The following is a 21,104-nucleotide window of genomic DNA, read 5'->3' as shown; positions in this document are numbered from 1 at the left end:
CTCTGCTCTCTGGGTAGGAGAAGGAGTCATCTAACATCTTACTAGATCATCGTGTAAAATAACACATTTTTACTTCCCAATAAATTTGTGACTGTTTTAGGTCAGTATTTCTGTGACTTTAACTGTTACACATGGACTAAGCATTAAATGATCCCAAGTGTTGATTTATGAAGACAAATCCACTAGCATTTTTTGATTTGTGTTCTCTTTAGGTATCTTTATGTAGGATCATTACTTTATAAATCTTTGGAAATATATTTTAGTTTAGCAAGTTAATTCAGTTCTGCAGTGAACAGTTTTTGAGGGTAAATGAAGTTTTGGATGTTTCATTAAAGCAAGATTACCTCATACTCATATGAGGTAGAAGATAGAAGAATGACCTCTTAATATATTATTATAGAGCTTGCACTTATTATGTCTTTTCTATATGAGCAATAATATTTGTGTTTTAAAGATCTGAATTATTTCAATTTTCTGAGTTAATTAGAATTATCATATTATTGAGTTACTTCAAAATTGTAGGAGCCAGAATGTTCCTTGGAGTGACTAAATCAGTCTCTTCAACAAGGTGGAACATAAATTAACATCTTTTTCTTCTGTTAAAGTAGTGTACATTCACACACTTAAACACAATTACATACACCCACACATAGTTTAGGGTATAATGTTACTAAATTCTAAATGTTGTCATAGGGTTAGGACCTCAAAAGCAGAAGCCTTTTGTAATTGAATTTCTAATTTGAGTTATAGAATACAAAAATATGTGATTTTTCTTCTTAACATAAGGGCAATAATGACATATGACTTAGTATAAGCCCCCTTTTTCTCTAATTCATGTATGTCTAGAATTTGTTGGGTGAAAATTGCAGCAATGTCCCATTGTTAAATTTTCAACAATGAAATCTGTTAGGACATAAAAATCTTTGTTGATAGTCTTAGTATTCTTTATTTTTAAATTCAGACCTATCTTTTTTCTCTTGAGGCTAGCAATTTGGGATGGTTCCTATATCTCAGTTGTTTTTCTAAACGCTAGTACTATGCTTCTCCTTTATCCTATAGGTTTGTAAAAGGCAGAAGGTCAGTAATCGACAAAATTTGACACTGTGGAGATACATGTGTTAATCTTTTTTGTAACCTGTATTACCCTCACAGCTGTTAAATTTATCTTGGGTAGCAGTAAATCTCTTTCCCTCCATTAGAAAAAAATAGAAAATAAATTTTAAAAATGTAAATTCATAATCAGGCAGCACCTAAAGTTGAGTACAGATGCAGCTCAACAAGGAATCATTGCCTCCCTGATTGTCACAGAGTGCTTCATAAAATACAAGATGAGTAAAAATGTCATTTTCCACATGTGGCTTATGTTCTAGTAAATAACTTGATCCATTTCAGATGAAAGAATCTTTGATAATTTGGATGCTTTTTGGAAAAAAGTTACCAGCTTCGAAAATGAGAAACTTAGCAATATGTGGTAACTGCATTCCTACAGCTGTGTTGTGTTATCCAAAATAGTTAACTATTCTTATATATTCTCAGAAAGTGAAAATTCGTATTGACCCCTTATTAAACCCTTAGTGGTAAAAAGTTTTATCTGACCTAAATTTCTTGCTGATGTTTGAATTGTATTCTCTTATTCACGTGCTCTTTACAATTTACCTTTAAATGCTTTTAGAGAGACTCCTGCCTCGCTCATCTAAGATATGTGCTGTTATCTAACTGCATGTAGATGGGGCATTGCAGAACTATTGTGGCTCATACATTTAGGTCAAACCAGTAAGCCACTGTCAGCAAGTCTTATGTACTGGCTTTGCTACCATGTATATAGCTGAAATGTACATTGTGCTGTAAAATGGATATTTTTTCATTGTGGACTGTTTCACACTGTATTAGCTTCAGTACTTTTCCCCATTTATAAATCCAAGCCTTTCATTCCTAACAGCACAAGTACATTATTGCTTGGCCTTAATAATGTTTTCAAATACGTCTTTCTTTTTTTCTTTAAATTTTTAGCTTTTTGTGATCTCGGCATAGTTAATTTGCTCCATTTCCTTGAACTAGGTCTGTTTTTCATCTTTTACTTTCTTTCTCTATAAAATGGACTTAGAAAAATCCCATTTCAGTCATATATTAAGATATATCATATATATCTTTTCTATGTCTTAATCTGAATTGATTTATATGTTTACTTAATCTGTCTTCAGATTTGATATCCCAAACATTATCGAGAAATATTGTGTCTTGAGTTTTGACAGTTTCTGAATATCTGTCTTAGAGTAATAATGAAGTATGACACTTAAACAACATGAGGGAAATTTTTTATCAAGAGAGCCAGTTAGGTCTATTACTTAGGAAGTGTTCAGTGTAGAATACATATTTCTTAAAACATCTTCCCACTGATAATGGATGCTAATTAAAAGATGATCAGTGTTTGTAGACATCGAATAAGGGTAAATTTAATAAATCTGCAGTTTTGCCTTACCAGGCTACAGACTCACTCTAACTGGAGTTCATTCAGTGAACAATGGGTGAGTTTTGGGACTTGGAAGAGGGAAATAACAACCCATATTGTCCTTAAAATCTTTTCACACAGGAAAAAGCTGGTGATAATTAGCAAGTTCTTAGTAAATACTGTTGTAGTAAATTGAACCATTCTGTATGTGTTTGTTGAAATTTTCATGGGTACCTATTAAATATGTTTATTAGCATTATTGGCACCGTTTCTAATCTCTGTACTCAAATAATAAATGGTAGGTAGAATGTTAAGTCATTTAATCTGTGTGTTTGATATGGCACCTGATAATTTTGGGACAGGCTCTGTAAAGTAGGGTTTAGATTTATGACATAAGTCTATTGTGAGTTGCCATGTTTTCTGTTACCATTTATAGGATATTCTTGAGTTTTGAGCCTTTTGCCAAATACGGTTCCTTACGAAACTTTTTATTGCTTCAGTATCCTATGTTCCCACATTTTTTCTTCTTTTAAAGATTTATGCAGAACACAGTGTCAGTTAAATGCTCCAAAATAAGGGCAGATTGCTTAGTAGGGTGCCATACTTCCCCAGAGTCTCTAAAAATCTTTTATCTAGAAAAGTAAGATCATAACATTTAAGAGTATGGACAAGTGAACCTGAACAAATTGCTTAACCTCCTCCATGGCTCAGTCTTCTTTTCTGTAAAAGGAAGATAATCATAGTGCCTACTTCATGGGGTTGTGGTAAGGATTAAATAAGATGATCTGATGATCCATGAATGGTGATTAGCACAGCATCTGGTACATAAATGCTGAATAAAGTGTAAGCTTTTATCATCATGGGGTGCCCTGTTGTGACCTGTCTTCATCTAGGGAAAGAAATATTAATTTTTAGAAATACCTCTTCATTTCTAGCTTCAACATTAGAAAAAAATGCTTTCCTTGAAGTTGTTAAGCTTTGGCCTTGCAAAATCTTATAGTTGTCCTCCTAAAGGGTTTCATTTTGCCACTTAAAGTTGACGTTCATGTTTATTTTCATGATGCCCCAATATTTCATTGGTTTACCTTTGAAGAATGTGTTGCTTCCCTTTAAACTTCTTTTGATGAACAAAAGGTAAAAAGGTATGAAATTTTATTATCAATGACACATGCAAATATGGTATAGAATGTTGCATGAAATTTTGTGCATTTAATAAAAGTCATTTTATTGCCTACCTTCACTCACTTATTATGAATCTTTGCTGATGCTCAGCAAACAGATCACTAATTGTAGTATTGTTAATACATATTTCAGTGATTAAATATGTACTAATTAGCACAGTGTCAAGGGATACATCAGAAGGTGTAGCACTAAACCATTTTGCTCTGCCCTTTTCTCTTTGTTCCGGATCCCCCCGCCCCCCGGCTTTTAGATTTCATTCAGCAGCATTCACTTGACACTTCTGCAAAAGATTGTGATGCTTTTGACAAATGTTAATTGAGAAAGCACTGAAAGCCTGGCTGCATTGTAATCAAAAGAAAATTACGAGGTTTAACAGGATGTCAGGGAAGCGCTTTACAGAGAAAGATAAACAGGTTTGAATAGGTTTCTGCAGCAGCTGGCTAGGCATGATGCTTGGCTAATGTACACAGGCTTCTCTCATATGGTCAGTAACTGATGCCCTGGAAATAAAACATTGCTTAAGAAGTTTCTCTTGTGATAGAATGAAAAAAGGGTGTAAAAAGTGTGTCTTGCACTTATTGATAACAAGAAGTTTCTCACTACTAAAGAACTAGAAACAAGTACACACTACTTTTTTTGATAAACTTAGCATACTCTGTCATAGAGTCAGAATTATGTAAACTATTTATGGACCAGAGCTTAATATTATCAGTGATAATATGAACTTGTTTTCCAAGAAGTTTTAATGTTCTAGTCTGTTACTTATGTATAGCAAAGCCATAAATTAAGTTAATGTTTTATAAGATTATTTTAAAAAATAGTTAATTTTAGTTTGCTCTACTCAATTTAAATTTAAGGCATCATATTTACAAGGTCTTAAGAGCCAGTAATCTAAATGTTGATAAAACTGTAGTGTGATCACCTAATAGATTTTAAATGGTGCCATTAAAGTTTTACTGACAGAATTTTCGTTGTTTTTTTTTAAATTAAGTGTTAATGAGGGAAACATTAAGCTCCATTATTATTTTAACCTAGTGGATTCAACAGTTTAAAAGTAATGTTGGAAGTCTAAAATAACCCTAAATTTTTTTATTTTAAAATTTCTACGCTTAAATCCACTTTTATATTTTTAAATCCTTTTATACTCTCTGTTAAAGGTCAGTAGGATATGTAGGGTTGTTTTCAAATTAGGCATTATTTGATCGAACCCGTTATCTTGATATGAGATTGCATTGTAACCTCTGACCAGAAGTAGTTTCTTTTTCATACCTGTGTTTTCAAAAGTAAAAATGTCGAAGCCTCAGATGTTTCCTTACTGAAACAGCACAAGCATGCCCAGCTTATCTTCTGTTTGGATCTAATCAGGCATGCTCAAAAATCTCTCAAGCAAGAATGGCTGCTGGGTGGAAAGATGTTACAGTATTTGTTTGCCTTCAAGATGCAGAGTGGGTGACTTGAAATTTTCTATTGTCCTAATTATATGTAATGGTTAGACTTTTGTTGATACTTTGAATTTTATTGTTTCAGAGTATGAATTTATATAAGAAACGGATTTTTCTAAATGTATTTGATATGACATAATGTATTTGATATGTACATTGAAATTTTCTATATGAAACTGCCCTTCATTTCCTGTTACATGATGTATGATGAAATTGTACATAAAATTTATTATCAAATATTTCATTGAGAAGTAAGCCTAGCACAATTAGAGTCATAGAGCAAAATCTATGGTAAATCCTAAACTGCCATCGCTTAGCCAACAATATGAATAAATTGGAATAAATGAAGAGATTTATTCTTCCTCCCACCCTACGGATATTCTCATTAATTTCTCATTTTGTTGGTGTTGGGGTAGTTGGATGGGTAGGGTGTGTGTGTGTGTGTGTGTGTGTGTGTGTGTGTGTGTGTGTGCACGTGCGTACACGTTCACATATGAGTGCAAGTGTGTGTTTGAGATTAACATACTCATCTTTTTTCCGTAGTGCCTACCACAGCTGTGACAGTAACTTCTTCAGCTGAGATGTTCAAAACCACAGTATCAACCACAAGCCCTTCACAGAAAGGCCCCATGAGCACAACTGTAGCTGGATCTCAGGAAGGAAGCAAAGGGACAAAACCACCTCCAGCAGTTTCTACAACCAAAATTCCTCCTGTAACAAATATTTTTCCCCTGCCAGAGAGATTCTGTGAAGCATTAGACGCAAGGGGGATAAGGTGGCCTCAGACACAAAGGGGAATGATGGTTGAACGACCATGTCCCAAGGGAACGAGAGGTATTTCCTGTCAAATACTATATATACATTTTAAAACTTATTTTAGGGGCTTCCCTGGTGGCGCAGTGGTTGAGAGTCCGCCTGCCGATGCAGGGGACACGGGTTCGTGCCCCCGGTCCGGGAAGATCCCACGTGCCGCGGAGCGGCTGGGCCCGTGAGCCATGGCCGCTGAGCCTGTGTGTCCGGATCCTGTGCTCCGCAGCGGGAGAGGGCACAACAGTGAAAGGCCTGGGTAGAGCAAAAAAAAACCCAAACAAACAAAAACTTATTTTAAGTAGGTTCTAAATTACACAGAAGTGATTTTATTTGAGGAAAGAGATATTTACGATAGCTAACTTCATTGTTGTTTTTGTTACTTTGGTAATATAGCACATGTAGACAACTTAAAGGTTTTTAAACTGTAAAAGTCATTTAAGGTCAGGCACTGAATTAAATTCTCTCCCTCTTAAAGACCTAGGTCAAGCCTGAGATTTTTGCCCATGGATTCTCTAGTGAGGCTTCCTTACAGCTGTCTTTCTCATTGCAATGTATCATTTTGGATGAGTCCCAAGAAAATCAAGGGCTTTTTGTTTGTTTGCTGTAAATGTCTGATATTTCTGTGCCGACTTTATATTTACTGTTTATAGTCTGTATTATACCCTACTTTTCATCAGTTATTGTCAACTACTTCCATTAATGTTTATTCAAAATTTAACGCACGGAGTAGGATCATCATAGCTGATTTCCCGAATGCATGCAGAAAAAATGGTTTCAATTTCACTGTTGCTTTCTACATCTGTTGTAGGAACTGCCTCGTATCTCTGCATGCTTTCCACTGGAACATGGAACCCTAGGGGCCCCGATCTTAGCAACTGTACCTCACACTGGGTAAATCAGCTGGCTCAGAAGGTTGGTTGGAACCTTTTAATATGATACACATTGGTGATTAAGGGCTTTAACTTCTAACATAAATAATTTAACTTTGTATGTTAAAACCAGCTTCGTTGCTCTTTGTTCAGCATAAAAGTAAAAAATTATGCATAGCTTTGTCTGTAAACTATTTATTCAAAGTTACATATGTTTTAGGGCATGCTGTTTTCTATGTTAAGCTTTTTAATGAGTACATAGTTGCTTAATTTCATTCATATTTAGTTCTGTTTCTTTTGATGTTTGTAAGACAAATAGTGTATTGCCCTAATAAATCAAGTATCATTAATTTGCAACTGAATCCACAGAATGCAAGCAGATGTTCATAATGCAGATGATTATGATAGAATAAGAAAAATGACTTTAAAAAGCATTAGTAACTTTAATATTACATTGTAATGCAATGACATTTTAGTTTCTCCTTCGCCATCTACCTTTCTAAAATGCAAGCAGTAGATAATAGCCCTCAGTATTATATTGATTACATTCTCACTTAAATTTTTGGATCATTGGAATAAATAAGTAAGATTTTTAAATAGTTTTAAATGGTTGCAGTGAAATGAGAGAACTATCTCAAAAATTTTTTAAACGATTTCTGATTTTTTTACCTTTTGTTTCTTTAAAATGTCTGATTAAGTATATTTTTTTGAGGATCTAAGAATCTTTAATCATCTGAAATGAAGAGAAATTATTGGTCTCAGTTGCAGATTTTGACGTATTTGCAAATACTTTTCTCACCACAACAAAGATACTTGGGAAAAAATAAGAAGCCACAAACAGAACAAGAAATCTTACTGAGATAATATAAACTGTCATTTCAGATCAGAAGTGGAGAAAACGCTGCTAGCCTTGCCAATGAACTGGCTAAACATACCAAAGGGCCAGTGTTTGCTGGGGACGTGAGTTCTTCAGTGAGGTTGATGGAGCAGTTGGTGGACATTCTTGATGCGCAGCTGCAGGAACTGAAACCTAGTGAAAAGGATTCAGCTGGACGGAGTTATAACAAGGTAGGTAGAAATTTTCCGTTGTTTTCAATTAGATGTTTTGTATGGCTGCTCTGGATTCTTCCAGCAGTTAACTGACTAACTTTTGGCCCCCTGGACAAACGCATAGAAACAGAACTTCTAATTTGGTTCATATCTCAAGAAAGAATTCTAGTTGGGAAAGGAGCAACGGGCACACCCATTCCCACCCCCCAAATGACGCTAATTACCTGAGGGAGATTTTAGTTGGTGGTAAACGTCATCTGCCTGGTTTTGGTCAGTACTCTCACTTTGGAAGGCCCACTAGGAGAGATTCTGTTACACAACTGATATACTAATACAGTCAACTCTTGTGACTGTAAGAAAATTGTGATGCATATAGGAATGTTAGCCACTGAAATACTGTTTTCAGTGGTAGGTTTTGAGAGAAGGACAAGTTTCCTTTTCTAGGAGTATACTGTGTTAGTGCTACTAATTTTTCCTACCTTGACAAAAATTTGATAGTTATTTTAACCACACTGTAAAGTGTTTATATGAAATTCATATGAATCCGAAATCTGTGGCTGAAACGGTTTTATGGTTTTTTTCTTCCTTTTCATCACATACTTTGTCTCTAGGTTTATCAAGATACTTTGGATAATCATGTTTAGTAAAATACAGCTGAAAACTGAATACACAATCTTGGCAATCAGTATAGACTCACAAAAATCCAGAGGATTACGGTACATCATAAACGCTGAGCTCAGGACCACCAGCTTAATTTCTGAGGATTTCTTCTTTCCTCAATTTTCAACAGATAAAAATCTAACCTCTGATTTTCTTTTCTTTTACTAAAAAGCTCCAAAAACGAGAGAAGACATGCAGGGCTTACCTTAAGGTATCTCCCCTGTGCTGTCACCCTGCTTTCTCCCTTCTTCAGCTACCTGTTACGCTTTATCATCTTGCTGCATGATCCAATGTATTTCAGTCTTTGATAATTATATAATGTGCCCCATATCAGCTGTACAAATGTTGGCTTTTCACAGGTATATTACTCTCAGAATAAGCAAATACTTTATTTTTATAATTTTTGCTGTTTTTCCATTCATCCAAACATACAAGAATTTTAATGAAATAGCCTCTGAATTGGAAAGTTATCATAAAGTCTCGTTATTTCCTGTTGTCATCTCTGTGGATTGAAAAACAACTTGAGTGAAACAGCTATGATATATTCCTGGCAGTTTATCATATCAAAGACTGTGTAGTCATAATGTATGTGCATGAAAAAGTCACTGCTTTCTTATCTCTGTGGTGTACTCTTAAATGAAACAGGCTTTGTCTTGAAATTTTTTGGAGTCATTTCTAGAATCAGGTTGATAAGGGGATGGGTTACTAGAAATAAAATATAAAATGTGACAGTGCTCTCGTTATATGTTATATGTTGGTTTTTATCGAGATGATAGAAACGGAAAGCCACTGTTTGGCTTAAAATCCTTGTCCACTGCAGCCAGTTTTTCTCACTGGTATATCCAAGTAAAATAGGAAACATGGTGAGGCTAACAGTGGAATTATGCCAAGCCAGTTCTGTGTGGTAGATCCAAATAATAAAGAAGTTCCTTTTGCCTGGGGATGGTTACTTTCTAACCCTACTCATCTGGGGACCATATTCCTAGTCAATCAAACCTTGAAGAACTAATCTGTATATGTATGAAAACAAAACAAAAGAACTTTGTAAGTTTTGTAGAATAGAGATTATTCAAAAGATATGACTTCACCAGTTTTAGTTGGCAAGATCTAGAAAAAAAGAACAGCATTTCACTAACGAGTAATAGACATTGCTGCATCTGAGAACTTTACAAGAAAAGGCAGTGGGAAAGTCTGTTTTTAGGTGGTAATATTTTGAAAGTCCCTTATTAGCCTGTTTAATGGGGGCAAAGAAATAGATACTGAAGTGTATAGAATTTGTTGTATGGAAATTTTCAGCTCACCTTTAAGGTATTAGTTAACGTGTGAAATGTAATAATTAGTATGTTGCCCAGGACATATATCTCAGTGGGAATAGAATAGCTTTTTTTCTTTGGCAGGGAGACTACTTCAGGAATATGATTAGGCTAATGATCATTTTGATTCCACTAGAAAAATACAACTAGTAATAACTAAGGAGCATTACAAATTAATAAAAGCATGCCATCAGCGAGTTATGTGTATAGGTAGTAAATTTCAGCATGACCTTAATTTCTGACCAGTGTCATTTTCAGTATGTCTCAAGTGAGCTTCTGTGTTCAGATAAAACTAATAAAACTCCTTAAGTTACAAATCAGAAGCTGACTTACACTGTGCAAATGAAGCGAGTTCCTGCTTTGTGACAGAGGATTCATTTGTAACTTAGATTAGAGGCTCCAGTCTGTATTTCTTGGTGACTAATGAATCTGGCCTCAGCAGACCAATTTCTGTTCCATTCTAGTTAATGGCTGCAGCAGTATCAGTGTGAGCACTTTGACTATTCTATCTCCCATCAGAGAGAGAAAAAAGCCTTTAATGCCACTTGCGAGTATCTTCTACCTGCTAGGAAGGTCGTGGTGGCTCACGTGGCAGACAGAACGAGGATATTAAGTTGGACTAAGCTAATTAATCTTAACTCTGACAGTAGCCTCAAACAACTTTTCCCCGTACTCATTTCAATATAGTACCTCAAACTAGCAATTTTTGTTGTTCTTTGTAGAGTGTGTTTTTTTTCCTCAGTGATTATCAGTAGATCAAAACAATTGATATTTGGGCTTAATGACACATTATGGCTAGGTAAATGGGAAAGAGTAAATAAACTCAGTGATTTCAGTTATCCAGGCCATAGTCAGTGTACAGCTACAGTAAGTATCAGTACAAAAGCCTGCCTTCAATTGCTTAACTGACCGGGTTACATTTTTATTTAATGTTGTTTTACATGGTAATAAACTAAACCTACACATAGGAATATTTATAACTTGGATATTTATTAAGACTTTACTTTGCCTCTCTGTTTTTCTTAAATTATTAGTATAGGTTTTAAATATTTTGACTGTTCTCTTGATCTCCTTAAAAACAGATGATTGTTTATGAATTAAGGTATACTCTCGAGTGTTTTTTAGCTGGCCAGGCAATTGGAAGAGTTGAAAATGTTCACAGATAACTTATACACTTTGAAATCACCTTGTTTTTTTCCCAATGATAATAAGTAGACAATGTTATAAGGCACAATTTTGGTTATTATTTTTAGTTCAGGTTCCAAAAAACAATATGGTTTAATTTTCAAGCATAGGTATTAGGCTACTCTAGAGACACCAGTGTTTTCTATTTAGAACATTTAAGTCTTGAGGTTTTATGTAGGAGTGACCATGCATGTAGGGGTAATACCTCAGATTAAGAGCTGACACTGGTTTTATTTCTTTGCAACAATTGAAATATGATTAGATAAACAGAAATGAGTCATCTCTTTATACTTAGTCTTTATAATCAAATAGTAGTCTACTGATCTTCAGCTAGCTCTATTTTGAAAGGGTCAGACATCAAGTTGGCCAGATATATGTTGTCCAGGTGTTCTTCCATAAGAGTAAATCATCATGACAGATAAATATTACAGTTGTCACTAGTCAGTGATTGAAAATCACCTTGGTACTAGAAGTAGTCAAAACTAATGATAGTTTTCTAATGGATGCAGGCAATTGTTGACACAGTGGACAACCTTCTGAGACCTGAAGCTTTGGAATCATGGAAACACATGAATTCTTCTGAACAAGCGCATACTGCAACAATGCTACTGGATACATTGGAAGAAGGAGCTTTTGTCCTGGCTGACAATCTCGTAGAACCAACCAGGGTCTCAATGCCCACAGAAAATATTGGTGAGTGAATCTATTGTCAGGTTTAATTTTGATTTAGAAGATAGATGTTTAAGAGAATAATGCTTCCATTGAGTCTTGTGAGTTATTTCCCAGTGCCAAACTTCTATTTTGTCCAAGTATTTTTGTCCCTTAATAAGAGATATTATTGATCACACTCATAAAATTAATGCAAAAGCCAAAATCTATCCTATGTCTTTTAAAAGTTGGTGTTTTTTTCCAACTGAAAAATCATTAAAGGAAAACAGTGTGTAGAGTACCTAACTGCAAGAATATGGACTGCTTACGTAATGAAAGTGCTTGCTGTGGAGCTGTGGCGAATGCCTTTCCATTTTATACAATACGTTCCTAATGAGGTTAAATTACTTTCTGAAATGCGTTCTCCCAAGTATTTTAGGCACGCAGATATTTGAGCCAAACATTTATATTAAACAGAACTGCTTTCAGGTGAAAATGTGGTCAGTGAACTACATCACCCATAGAGCAGAATATCCATGCTTTATAGACTGTAAAACAGCTGCGGATAGTTTTGAAGCATCATTTAGAATTTAAATGCTGGCAGTGAGAGGTAGGAATTCACTTTTGATGGTATTTGAAAGAAGTACTACTGTAAGTACAGTGAAATTATATTAATATAGGCTTGACTGATTTAGAATTGTTATTCAGTGGGGTTGAGCTCGAATGAAATTTTAGTATCCCTTAGTAAAGTAAAAAAATTTCCACAGCATAAATGTAAAAAAAAACCCAAAGGGAACACAGACTACTTTTCCATCGAAAGAGTGCATTGGAGCAGCAGATATTGAATGAAGTTTTGCTATCTGGAATGCCATATCTCATTGCCTTATTGTGCCCACCTAAGTATGAGACTTTTATTTAAAAATACAGAGAAACAAGGTGTATAGGAGAAATAGACATCAATCAGATTATGATACCTGGATTTAAATTCAGAGCCTTAAGCTTATTTTAAATAACTGAGTTTTTAGGAAAAAAGGTATATTAAAATCATGTTTTTGTTTACTTTATGAGGTTTTGAAATGACAAATAACTTAATAACTTTAAGTGAAATCAAAATAATTTGGCCTGCTTTAATGTGGGAGACCAGTCATAAGGAAAGTGATATTCTACCATAGCTTAGTAGGAATAGACAATGAATAAAGCTCCTATTTTATGTCTAAAGCTTTTGTTATTTTGAGGTTTAATTTATTTAGTAGTCTAATAAAATTCCTAACATACGCATTAAACAATTCTTCTCAAATGTTTCCAGGGACGTACCTGTAAGGTAAAGGAGTGTGGACTTGATTGTCTCAGAAGATAAGTCATAAAAAGTATTGTTTGAAGTGTTGTGTTGTGACCTCAATTTGTTTTCTAAATCTTCTGAAGGCTATTTTAAAAACAACCAAAAAACATAAAATTTCCCATTTAAGCTCCTTCCAAGAGTGCAAAGAAATTTTGATAGGCCAGGTCAACATCCTCTGCTCCCACCGGCTTTACGTATGCAGGACACTCTATTATTATATGTCTGAGATATTTTTATCTCAGTTTGAGAATGGCCAGGAATATTTTTTCCCTGATACTTGTGTTTTTCAGAGTTCTAAATGTTTATCCTTTACACTGGTTTTTAAAAAAATTTTAATTAAAGAAAGAACATTGTGGGTAGAGATTCTCATAGCGTGTAGTACACATTTTACTGCCTTCTCAAAAATAATGCCCTGAACTTAATGTATGCATGTATTTATTACCCAAGAATTATCGATATGAAGGCCATTTTACATATTCCAATATATTTCCATGTCTTTTATTTCACAATTTTGTGAAAAATAATATCCGTAATTTAATATGGCATTCAAGATTCAACTTTTTCCTAGGACTTGTTCTCTTTTTAGACATGAGAACTAAAATAGCCCATTATCCCTTTATGTCTTCACTTTATGTTCTCATCTAAATTTAGGGTGTGGATACAGTATCTTTGATTATTGAGACAATTTGATTCTCCTCCTTAGTGGTTTCTCCTTGAATCCTTATTTTCACTTGATTATATGATTTACCCTTATACATGACCTCGTAAAGTGGCATAGTTATATGTTATAATTATACCTGATTATAGCTTTTTAAAATCAACTTTGAGGTATAATTTATATACAATAAGAGCAGCTGTTTTAATGGTACTCTTTGATGAGATTTGACAAATGTACACCCATTTAACCAACAGCATGGTCAGTATTTCAGCCACCTCAAAAGGGTCCTTTATAATCTTTGTCAGTCAGTCTTGTTATACCCCCAGCCCCAGGCAACCACTGATCTGCTTTATGTCACTATAGTTTAGTTTTGCTTTTTCTAGACCTTCCGTTGAATGGAATCATAGACTATATACTCCTTTTGATCTGGCCTCTTTTACACAGTATAATGTTATTGAGATTCATCTATGTTGGTGCCAACATCAGTAATTCTGTCCTTTTTATTGCTGAATTTCCATTATAAGGACACAACACTATTTGTATCTCTATTTATACATTTATACACTTTTTGACTGTTATTAGTAAAGCTGCTATTTTCCCAAGTGATTGTACCATTTTATATTCCTAATAGCAATTAGAGTTCCAGTTGCTTCACATCCTCACCAGCATTTACAATTGTCTTTTCAAATGTCTTTTTAAATTTTAGCCATTTTAGTGGTTTGTAGTGGAATCTCATTTTGGTTTTATTTTGCATTTGTATGGTTGCAAAGTTATGTTTTGCTGAAAACTGTTCCAACTTTTCATGTTCTTATTGGCCATTCATATATCTTTTTGTGAAGTATCTGATTTTTCCCATTTTGAGTTCTTTGTTTTATTATTGGATTATAAAGATTATTTATATATTCCTGATACAAATCTTTTGTCTCATATATGTATTCTGAATATATAGTCACTCAGCATGTGACTTTTCATTCTATTTTCTTAATGATATCTTGAGAGAAGCAGAAGTTTTTAATTTTGATAAAAAATCCTCATTACCCAGCTTCAACAACATCTAGCCAATCCTGTTTGACTTATTCCTCTCACCATTGTATTATTAAAGCAAACCCTAATATTATATTATTACTTTAAATACTTTAATATGTATCTTAGACTTTAAAAAAAAAACAAGCCATTCTCATACTTTAAAAAAATATCAAAAACAGGAAAGATAAAAAGGGGATTTCAGTTATTTGATTTTTGTAAATTTGTTAATACCTAATTTGTTTAACCAGGATACAAACAAGTTCATGTTGTACATTTGACTGATGCATTGCTCTTACTGGAAAGGAAGAGTTTTCCTTCTACCCTTCGAGGTTCTTTGGCTGGTCTAATAACCTCAGGTTTAAATACCACCCCCCAATACTTTCTGTTGCAGCTTATGAAAAGAAGCACATCATGTTTGATTGTCTTTCTTTGTGATCTTAAGATTGATTATGTGGTTTAGTTATTATCAGCCTAATCCAGCATAGTAAAATTCCCTATCATTTATTTTCCCAATGGGCTTAGCAGCCAGCTTGATTGTATACCTCAATTTAAGCTTAGTTATACTGCAGTAACAAAAACCCTAAAGTCACGGCAGCTCTCAGCAACAAAGTTTATGACTGCTTTACTCCATGTCACCTGAGGCTTAGCTTTGCTTTGCTCCCTACCATCTTCAGTTGGCTCCATGTTGCTTTTACCCCGGGACTCAGGCTGATGGAACCTAGTACGCTGCGGGTCTGCTGGCAGAGGTCCTAGTTTTTCCATTGTACACTGTATTACTTTTCTTCCCCTTTCCTCTCACTGCAGCCACTACTCAGTGATGAATTTGACAAACAGAAGGACAGAGAAATATATTAAAATCCTATCTTCAGCACTGGCTGTGAGTGAGGCTCTGGGTGGCTCTTCTATGAATCACGTGTGTTCACTTTCAGGAAATCTGTTGAACAAAACATATATTATGTCGGCTATACAAAAGTATAGAGAAAATCATAAACATCTGTGTAGCAGTCACCCACTGAGCCACATCTTAGCATTTTACCATATTTGCTTCAGGTTTTGGGGAAAAGAAGTAGGTATATATAATCTGGAAATCCCCTGGGTCCCCTCCTTCCTGATCAGATGAAGAAGAGGGTAACCATCATTCTTACTTTGTTAGCATTAGTAAGCTTTTATTTATTTATTTTTGCTCTACAGGTATATACCTTTAACTGTTATTTTTCATGTCTTTAATGTTAATGATTTCACACTATAAATGTAATTGTATAATTTTCCCTTGCCATTATATTTTTCATATTTATGCACATTGATATGTGCATCTCTAGTTCATTCATTTGCTCTAAGAATGCACAATCATTTAACTATGCCTGTGATAGATATTTTAGTGGCTTACACTTTTTTGCTGATATTATGAAAACTGTGGTGAAAGTTTTTGTATGCCTCTTACTCATACATTTGTGACTTTCAAGGTATATATGCGTGCGCACACACACAACCTAGAAATAGTTTTTGAGTGGTAGAGCATGCCCATGTTTAACTTTACTAAATACTGCCACATTGCTTTCTAATGTTGTTTTACCAATTTACATTCTCACCAGTAATATCATTGTTCCCCGTCACTCTCTTTGTCAACACTTTATTATTGACATAAATTTTGTCATTCTAATAGATTTGAATTGATCACATTATTTGCAGTTCCCTGATTATTTAATGCATTTATTGGGTATTTTAATTTTCTCTCCTGTGAATTTCTTGTCCACAATTTTTTCCTGTCTATCTCTTTCTATGTAGGTAATGCATTCTGGAAACTAATTCTTTGAAGATTATATAGTTTGCAAATGTTTATTCTGCCTGTGCCTTCTCTTTTGTACCTTGTTTATTAATCTTTTGTTTTACGGAATAATGAACTCAAATTATCAATCCTTTCTTTTAGGATTGATACTTTTGGGATCTTGTTTAAAAAATATAGTGTTTTGGGGGGGTTTTTTGTCCCCTGATCAAGAAATTTTTCTCTACTTTGCAGTGATAAAGATTTTATACTTTCTTTAGAAATGATAAAGCTTTGCCTTTTTACATTTATGTTTTTAATCCAACCTGAAATTTATTTTGTTTATAATATTAATGAGGGAACTAATTTCATTTTTTTCTATACAGATAATCAGTTGTTTCAGCACTTTCAGTGCATAAGCCATTCCTGTCCCCAGTGGTTTGTAAAGATATCTCTGTCATATATCAAGTTTCTGTACATGTTGGGAGTGTCTGTTTTACATTGTTGCTTTTGTTTTTGTTTCAATATTATTAATATCTGGTGAGTCCTTTCAACCCTGCTTCTTGAGGAATCGGATTCCTCTGGGCTGCTATTCGGCATGTCTCTTCCATGTGCATTTTAAAATCGTCTTGTCAAGTTCCACATACTCAAAAAAATCTTGTTGGAATTTTTATTAGAATTAGACTGAGTTTGTAGATAGATTTTGAAAGAAGTGTCACAGATTTATCTGTTGAGTTCTCCCAGATTGGGCCATGATAGAATTCTCCATCTGTTGTTAGGTTTTCTAAGTTCTATATTTTTCCCAGTAATATCTTGTACTTTTTCAATTAGGCATATTCCTAGGAAACATACACTAATTTTTATTGTGAATAGTATTTTTTAAAAATTACATATTCCGGGGCTTCCCTGGTGGTGCAGTGGTTGAGTCCGCCTGCCGATGCAGGGGACACGGGTTCGTGCCCCAGTCCGGGAGGATCCCACGTGTCGCGGAGCGGCTGGGCCCGTGAGCCATGGCCGCTGAGCCTATGCGTCTGGAGCCTGTGCTCCGCAACGGGAGAGGCCACAGCAGTGGGAGGCCCACGTACCGCAAAAAAAAATAATAATAAATTTAAAAAAAACATATTCCAGTTGTTTGCTGATTGGTGTACAGTTGATTTTGCTGATTGCAGACTTGCTAAATTCTTTTCCTTCTGATAGTATAGAGTCTCCTGCCCATTACTATGTAGTTAAGTATATTTTCTATAAATAATGAACACATTGCTTTTTCCTCCCAGTCTTTGTACCTTTTATTTTTCTTGAATTACTGCCTTAGCTAGGTCCTTCAGTACAGTGCTAAATAAAACTTGTGATAAGAATGATCCTGACTTAAAAAAAATTGCTTTTAGAGTTTTGCATCATTTTTTCCCGTAAGTTTGGATACATAACCATTACCTGATAACAAAACCTTTATCTAGGCAAGGAATTTTTCTTTTATTCTTACTGTTTCATAAAGATTTTTTATACTGAATGAGTGTTGAAATTTGTTGAATTCTTTCTGTTAATATTTTTCTTATTTAATTTCATAATTTGGTTAAAGACATTAATATATTTTCTAATGCATTAATTTCTATATGCCTTTTTGAGTTAAACTCAGTTTGTTCAGGATATTATATTTAAAGTGTATATATAATTTATTAACTATTTTTACATACTTTAAGTAAGTGAGGATATCCTATAATTTCTCTCCTTTTACTGTTCTATGCATCAAGAGTATATATTAGTTTTGTGAAATGAGTTGAAAAACATTCTCCTATATTCACTGGAGCAGTTTGTTAAAGATTCAGTATATATTTAACCATGAGTTCATTTTCTTAAATGGTCATAAAGTATTGGGGTTTCTATTTATTTAGGTCAGTTTTGTGTTTCAAGAAAATTTTCCCTTTTGTCTGTCTGTTTATTTATTTATTTATAGTATAAAGTTGATTGTTGCATCTCTACTAAGATCTATATTAATGATCCTGTTTTTAAAAATTCAAATTATTAATTTTTTACTATGGACATGATTTTAAACTTTAATAAGTAAATATTTATTGAATGAAATTGAAGTTTGATAAGTAAATATTTGTTGAATGAAATTAAGTCTTTGTACATGTGTATCTATATTTGGAACATTTACTGAAAACTTAAAGGATTTCCTTTTTTTACCCTGTCTTCTGTCTTGTTTTAAGAATAAATAATAATTGAGAACCCCTTTTAGTGTGAAGAAGAGAGAGGTATATATTAAATTTATATTTTTGTCACTCATTCCCTTCACCCACTACCCACAAACATGGAATCTGTTATGAGGACAGGTGATCATCCACATACCCACCTGCTTAATCTTTCTAAGCAAAGTATCTCTACCAGCTTCTGCAGCTGATAAAATTCTAGGAGTTACATGACTCTCATTATAAACTTATATTTCAGGTGCTTGACATGTGGTCTCATAGCTTATAAAAATTTCCAATGTTATGATTTCATATTTACAGCTGAATCTATATGTATTTTGCAAAACAAAGTTGAGAAAGATTTTTAAAAAATAGCATCCAAGAGTTACTCTGTAGTGGTATGAGTCCATTTTGCTAAAAAGAGAGTGGGTGAATTCATCATACTCGTGTGTGTGTGTGTGTGTGTGTGTGCACACGCATGGCACATACAACACTTACACACATGTTTGTCTAAGTACAGAAATAGTTATTCAAGGGTATATGCCATCAGAGAGGGTGAAATTCAGAGAAAAATGTATGGACTGTATTTATTGAATTATGTGTTACTTTTTAAAATTCAAATACTGAAATGAAAAATTTTCATCCAGTTCCTCTCATTTCATCAATAAATCGTACATTCTAATTACTAATATGAAATAGTTTTCTTTAGTGGAAACTGATACTTTTTCATTCTTTTAAATAATCATATGCTGATATAAAGTATTGCAGTCTTTATTGGAGTTACAGTAGACAGCATTTATGTTGAAGATGTTACTATTATATTTTTTAAACAAAGTTAAACAACATTGGTCTTGTTGATCACATAAATGTTCTTAATGTTTATGCATTGTCTTGTTTTTCTTACATGTTTTCCAGTGTTGCTACTTCATTTGAATTTTTGAACTTTGGATTATACTGCAGTGGTTGGCAAACTTTTTCTATAAAAGTCCAAGTAGTACACATTTTAAACTTTGCAGGCTATGTGGTCTAAGCTGCAAATACTTAACAGCCATAGACAATATGTTAATGGGTAATCATGGCTGTGTCCCAGTAAAACTTAATTTACCCAAACAAGTGGCAGGCCAGATTTGGCCCACAGGTCCTATTTTGCCCAACTTGAACATGTAAAAATTGATCATTGCTAGTGAGAATTAATGGGAAGTTTGAACATAATGCCAGACATTTTCTCTTGAATAATGCTATGCTGAGCTCCCTACTTTTAGAAACCAGAGAAAACCTATTACTGCAAAGTTGACCTATGTAATCTTATGTATTAAAATGTGTTATATACATAGAACTAGATGTCTACATGCAATAAAGGCATTCACATTTATAGTTCGTATTTTGTTTTACCATTACCAAGTGATGGTCATTGAAAATTACTTAACATAGAGTCAAAAATCATTTTGAAATATTTTTGTTTAACTTAATGATTTAAATGAAACTTTGATAGTCGTGTACTGTAAAATCAGACACTCATATTCGTAGGCTAAAAGACTGGAATTAGTTGACAAAAGATATAAAACTATGAAGAAAATGTTAAAATGCTTACACCAACATTTTTAGAGTAGTAAAGTTTAAGACCTCTTAGAATAAGTTATTTGTTCATGATTTTGTTGGACTTGAACACTAAAGTTTTTTACGTAGAAAAAAAGGAAAACAGTGGTTTCTTTGCAATTATCATTTGCCTCTTTGTAGTTGAATTTAGAGAATACCCCATTTTTCCCTCTCCTTTATCTTCTGCCTCATCCAGTTCTGGAAGTTGCAGTGCTCAGTACAGAAGGACAGGTCCAAGACTTCAAATTTCCTCTGGGCATCAAAGGGGCAGGCAGCTCAATCCAACTCTCTGCGAATACCGTCAAACAGAACAGCAGGAATGGTAAGATGGAACAAAGTCTTTTAAAAATTGATAGGGTTTTTGTTCAGTTAAACCTATTAATTCTAAAATACTGAGTGTTTGACTCCTAATATAACAATTACAGCTTAGCATTTATAAGCAGATTTAAAGTAATGCCTTCTCTTTCCCAGTAAACTTAATCTGAATAAAGATTCCATAAGGATTTGTTTCATTTTATTCTTATTTTATTGTATCTCATCTTATTCAGAAGCATATTTTCTGTAAAGACATATGACTTTTTACCTTCCTAGGTCTTGCAAAGTTGGTGTTCATCATTTACCGGAGTCTGGGACAGTTCCTTAGTACAGAAAATGCAACCATAAAACTGGGTGCTGACTTTATCGGTCGAAATAGCACCATTGCAGTGAATTCCCATGTCATTTCAGTTTCAATCAATAAAGAATCCAGCCGAGTATACTTGACAGATCCTGTGCTTTTTACCCTACCACACATTGATGTAAGTTATGTATGCTAATGAAGTAGTGGAAAATTATAAAACCAGTGAGGAAGGAAAGCAAAACTAACATGCTAGAGATAGAGAGAGGGGGAATGGGGAAGTGGCAGAGAGGAAAGAAAAGGCCTTCCCATT

The 21,104-nt window shown here is 34.0% G+C and overlaps 1 protein-coding gene across 12 annotated transcripts in view; it reads left to right on the top strand.

Annotated features, from left to right (window-relative positions):
- The window catches only part of ADGRL2 (adhesion G protein-coupled receptor L2), a 180,103-nt gene that overhangs the window by 134,018 nt on the left and 24,981 nt on the right, over nt 1-21,104 (top strand). For 11 of the 12 annotated variants that reach the window (XM_082833979.1, XM_082833975.1, XM_082833974.1 and 8 more), the window contains 6 exons: nt 5,617-5,907; nt 6,692-6,795; nt 7,635-7,820; nt 11,470-11,653; nt 20,372-20,497; nt 20,767-20,972. In XM_082833979.1, coding sequence (XP_082690105.1) covers nt 5,617-5,907; nt 6,692-6,795; nt 7,635-7,820; nt 11,470-11,653; nt 20,372-20,497; nt 20,767-20,972 — 1,097 coding nt within the window. The remainder of the gene's footprint in view (nt 1-5,616; nt 5,908-6,691; nt 6,796-7,634; nt 7,821-11,469; nt 11,654-20,371; nt 20,498-20,766; nt 20,973-21,104) is intronic. The other variant, XM_082833980.1, reaches the window with a different exon arrangement.

This window comes from Leucopleurus acutus (assembly GCF_964270905.1).
Source record: "Leucopleurus acutus genome assembly, chromosome: 2".
Taxonomy (NCBI): domain Eukaryota; kingdom Metazoa; phylum Chordata; class Mammalia; order Artiodactyla; family Delphinidae; genus Leucopleurus; species Leucopleurus acutus.
The sequence above is the reverse complement of the archived record's forward strand: the minus strand, read 5'-3'. Positions and strand labels throughout refer to the sequence as shown.